We start from the raw sequence: 5,166 nt of genomic DNA on the forward strand, positions 1-5,166 counted from the left end.
CTGTGCTGCTATGAGATGCTGTCCATAATTAAAGCAGGTTTGTTTTCTTCCTTTAAAGCACTCCACATTGCCAGCTCTCATGGGCTTGAAGAAGTACTGATTTTTCACTGGTGGCATTTTATCTGCTATAATAATTTTCTGGTTTTTTTTGGTTTTTTTGTTTTTGTTTTTTTTTTTTTTTTTTTTTTTTTTTTTTTTTTACTGAAGACATTGCAAAATTTGCCTAAGAGAAGGGACCAGAACAAATGATGGTAGAACAAATAGATAGATGCACTTTGTTTTATTGCCCCACTGAAAAGGATCCATGTGAGCACCAGACCCCACCAAGGTTGCTGGAGAGACCCTTTCCCTTCTGTGGTGTTTTTTGTGGACCCTTTTCTGATTCCTGCTCATTCTCACCCCACTCTGATCCAGGCTGGCCTGGAGGGAGTGCACTAAAGGAAGAGGATCCTGCCTTAGATTGCCTCCCTTGGGAGAGCAGGGACAGCCTGGGGGATGCTCACATCACCCAAAGCTCTCTTCCTGCAAGAGCCAGCTCCTGAGGGTTTGTGATTGAATTTCACTCCCATGTCAGAGGCACCCAGCAGGCTGGGCAGGGAACAAAGTGAATAATGCAGCAGGAGCTGCTCTGTGCCAAGCAAACAGGTTGTAAGGCAGCTCTGCTCAGAAGCAGGGAACAGCTGCCTGCAGCCCAGGCACAGCTCAGGATTTATTGCTCCTTGCTGGATTGCCAGACACATGGCTCAGAAACAGAGGCATGAGGAACTTGGGGTATTGTTTTTATTGTTGTCCATCATGAAAAACTCTTTAAGCACATGGAAAACTACAGGAAACTGCCAGCATCACTTCTGAGGTTGCTAAATTCAGAATAGTCTGGGTTAGAGCAGGGACATCACAATCTCTCCACAGCACAGCCAACTGCAGATTTTCATGTGCTGAGAGTTGGGGCAGAAAATGAAGAATTTAGAATCGTTCTAATGAGCAGTTTGGGAAGGTAAATGTACTGTCAGCCTGGAATCTGCAGTTGGAAACCCTTTCCTCTCCCATCATGACACTGAACAAACAAATGCAGGTGCCACTCACTCCTCACTGGGGGGATTTTACAAAAGGAGCTCAGCACTGATTTAATTGTGATCAGGGGAGTGTAACACCAGATCCAGCCAGAGCAGGGACAGGCTGTGACTGCTCCAGGCTCACAGACTTGCACATTGTGCAAAACCTGTGGAATTGTGGAATATTCAGAGTAGCTGCACAGGGTAATTGTCCCCTTTTCCTGGCCAGGTTTCCTTGCTGGCTCCCACACTGGCTTCCACGAGTGTCCATTTGTTTTCCATATGGCACCTCTGTCCATCTCCAAATGGTTCTTTTCTCCTGGTTTTATAGAGTTGGAGTTGGAAGGGCACATTTCAAATTTCCATGAGGAAAAACATTTCAACTGTCTTTAATTTCAGTCTGAGATCTGTAGCTGTAAATTCGTGATTGATTTGCCAAACTTCTTTTAACTCAATAACGGAGGGGACAAAACATCTCAGTGGAGCAGGCACTGAGAATAATTACCTATTCTCCTCCACACATGAAGTATTTATAATCAAATCATCCAGCTTTGTCTATTCAAAGCAGCAGAAATGCCATTGGATTCCCTAAGAAATATTCATGAAATGTCATCCTTTAAATTTTCATCTAATTCTGGGTAGATTGTTAACATCCAAGAGATAAGACTTACCTAAGTTTAACCATTCATCCAGAAGAAAGCAATAAATAAAACAAAGGGACATTTCAATATTATGCATAAAAAAAAAAACAAAAAAAAAAAAAAAAAAAAAAAAACAAAAAAAAACTGGGAAATAATTTTTCTTTTCCTTTGTGCAAAGAAGTGAAGACTTCAGGAACCAAATTGTACATGGAGATGTATTAAACAGAGACAACAGCTGTGGTTCAAACAAAATGCATAATCCTCAGAGCAGAGAGGCTCTTGCCATAGAATGATTGGTGCTATAACGGAGATAATAACCAACAGAACACAGAAGGATAATTAATAAGAGAACCTCGCAACTTTCAGCCGAAACGTATAAATAATTAAAAGCTTTAATAGTTGTGCCGGATTTGTGGACTACCAGGGATGGCTGAAGGACTACATTTCCCACAATGCCGCGGGGCGGAAGCTCTGGCGAGAGGCGGAAGCGGCGGGGCGCGGCCCGGAAGTGGAGCCGCCTCAGGAGCGACCATGGCCGAGACCGACCCCAAGAGCGTGCAGGACCTGACGGCCGTGGTGAGGGGCGGGGGGCCGGGAACGGGCTGCGGGCAAGGGAGGGGAGGAAAAGAGGGAAAAGAAGGAAAAACCCTGTCCTGGGTGAGCCTTGTCCGCGGAAGGTGTCGCTGGCCGTGGCAGGAGGTGGAAGGAGATGGTTCCTTCAGCCCAAACCGTTCCATGTCACCCACAAAGTGTCTCCGTGTACGGACAGGACCGTGCCTATGTCGTGGGTTTTGTCTGGGGAACACGGGCGGTTTCTGCATCTTACAGTTGTTTCCTGTAAATATCGCTTCACCTCCTTATATATGTATTTAAACGCCATTTTTACGTATATATATAATTATACTGCAGAGTTTTGATCTTACCAGCGAAAGAACAGTGTCCTAGATGAGACTGGGTAACAGCCTCTGAAACAAATAAAACGTTTCTTTTTTTCCCCGTTCTATCAGGTGCAGACATTGCTCCAGCAAATGCAGGACAAGTTTCAAACCATGTCTGACCAAATCATTGGAAGAAATATCCTTTTCTAAACTCAGATGGGTGCAGGATTACTAGTACCACAAAGTCTGTTTGCCAGTGGGGTTTGTAAGCTAAATTTTAAGTTTGATCAAAGCTGTAAGGATAAAAACAATTTCACCAAGCCAGTGTTCCCCACCTGTAGAGGAATGTTTTGCACTTCCAGTGCTGGGCCTGGGGAAGGAGCTGCTGCAGGGTCAGAGGAGGCACCAGGGTGGTCAGAGGGATGGAGCAGCTCTGCTGGCAGAAAGGTGGAGAGAATTGGGATTGTTTAGGTGCCCTCAGTGCCTGAAGGGAGCCCAGGAAAGGTGGAGTGGGACTGTCAGAGCACAGAGTGACAGGATGGGGGAATGGTTCACATTGAAAGAGAGCAGGGTCAGGTGGGATATTGGGCAGAAATTCTCCCCTGGGAGGGTGGGAAGGGCTGGCACAGGGTGCCCAGAGCAGCTGGGTCTGTCCAAGGCCAGGCTGGACACGGGGCTGGGAGCAACCTGGGGCAGTGGCAGGAGCAGGGTGAGGGGCTGGGGGGTCACTGTGACTCCCTGGGGCAGGAGCAGGGTGAGGGGCTGGGGGGTCACTGTGGGGTCCCTGAGGCAGGAGCAGGGTGAGAGGGGCTGGGGGGTCTCTGTGACTCCCTGGGGCAGGGACGGGGTGAGGGGCTGGGGGGTCACTGTGGGGTCTCTGTGACTCCCTGAGGCAGGGCAGGGTGAGGGGCTGTGGGGTCGCTGTGGGGTCACTGGGGCAGGAGCAGGGTGAGGGGCTGGGGGGTCACTGTGGCTCCCTGGGGCAGGAGCAGGGTGAGGGGCTGTGGGGTCCCTGTGGGGCCGCTGTGGCCCCGGGCAGGCTGGGAGGGGCTCTGGGGTCGCTGTGGGGTCGCTGTGGGGTCACTGGGGCAGGAGCAGGGTGAGGGGCTGGGGGGTCACTGTGGCTCCCTGGGGCAGGGCAGGGTGAGGGGCTCTGGGGTCCCTGTGGGGTCGCTGTGGCCCCGGGCAGGCTGGGAGGGGCTCTGGGGTCGCTGTGGGGTCGCTGTGGCCCCGGGCAGGCTCTGCCCTTCCCTTGACCCCTGGGCAGTCGATGACATGAGCTGCCGCATTGACGACCTGGAGAGGAACATCGCCGACCTGATGATGCAGGCGGGCGTGGAGGAGCTGGAGGGGGAGAACAAGACCCCAGCTTCCAACAAGGGCTGAGGTAAATTGCTGCTTGGGACAAAGCCCTGGGCGTTTGGGATTACTGACTTGAACAGGGAGGGAGCTTCTCCTTGGTCTGTGAGGGGTCTGGGCACCAGGAGCTGCTGAGGGGGCTCAGCCTGCAGAAAAGGAGCCTCAGGGGGCCCTCCTGGCTCTGCACAGCTCCCTGGCAGGAGGGGACAGCCAGGGGATCAGGCTCTGCTCCCAGGGGGACAGCAGGAGGAGAGGGAACAGCCTCAAGTTGTGCCAGAGGGGCTCAGGTTGGACATCAGGAGGGATGTCTCCATGGAAAATGCAGGCAGCCTTTGGAACAGACTGCCCAGAGGAGAAACTGTCCCTCAGCTGTAAATTCCTGCTGTGTGAACCCAGGAGCTGGCAGGGGTAGTGACTCCCACACAGCTGCCAAGCTGCAGCTCCTGCCTGTGTGAGAGGGACTCAGGCATGGGGCAATCCTTCTCCCAGGGCAGTGCCCCTGGGGAGAGAGATTTCCTGAAAGGGAAATTGTGTGATGTGTACTTACAGCATTTCTGATTGCTGGCCTGCCCCTATATTAAAGTGTCTTTGGAATAGATATATTCTTGCTTGTTAAGATAAATTTTTGTGTTACTTTGTTAAAAATACAAATTATTACTGGCTTCATTGCCCTCAGTGTCATTTCCAGTAGCCTGAACCCCACAAATGAAAATCTTTGATCAACATGACTCTCTTAATTCTCACTAATCTCCTTTCTTATTATTTTTCCCCCAGCAGGTTGCCAACAACTCAAGATAAATCATGGAAGATGATTTTTTCTTTTTTTCTACAAATCCTTGGAACTAAAGAATGGCTTTTTGCAATTCCAGTGTGTGAAAGCATTTTTATATTGTTACAGAGCTTGCATTCCTAATGTACATTGTATAAGTGGGGTAGGGTTAGTTTCTATTTTGATCTGTGTACTGTAATTTCACTTTTTGAATTCTTGTTATGAGGATTGTGTTATTAAAACACAGATCTTAGGGATCTCTACTCCTGGGTGTATTTTTTTGTGGAGTCACTTTTTTCTCTTTCCTGTACTTTTCTAGATGTTTCATGTTTGATAGCTCAGCATTTAGTGACTCCCACCAAATGGGAATCTTGCCTTGTCCTACGTGAGTTTGTGGAGTGAAGCACAAGATTGAAACTTAATTAATTTCATTAATTGTTGCTCTTGATCATCAGGCACTCACTAGT

At 49.1% G+C, this 5,166-nt stretch overlaps 1 protein-coding gene across 1 annotated transcript; it reads left to right on the top strand.

The window, feature by feature from the left end:
- The first annotated feature begins 2,133 nt into the window (after nt 1–2,133).
- HSBP1 (heat shock factor binding protein 1) lies at nt 2,134–4,960 on the top strand. Its single transcript, XM_079316233.1, has 4 exons — nt 2,134–2,269; nt 2,701–2,767; nt 3,839–3,958; nt 4,708–4,960. The coding sequence occupies exons 1-3, from the start codon at nt 2,225–2,227 to the stop codon at nt 3,955–3,957; spliced, it is 231 nt and encodes a 76-aa protein (XP_079172359.1). The 5' UTR covers nt 2,134–2,224; the 3' UTR covers nt 3,958; nt 4,708–4,960.
- The last annotated feature ends 206 nt before the right edge of the window (nt 4,961–5,166 follow it).

This window comes from Erithacus rubecula (assembly GCF_903797595.1).
Source record: "Erithacus rubecula genome assembly, chromosome: 12".
In the NCBI taxonomy this organism is placed as follows: domain Eukaryota; kingdom Metazoa; phylum Chordata; class Aves; order Passeriformes; family Muscicapidae; genus Erithacus; species Erithacus rubecula.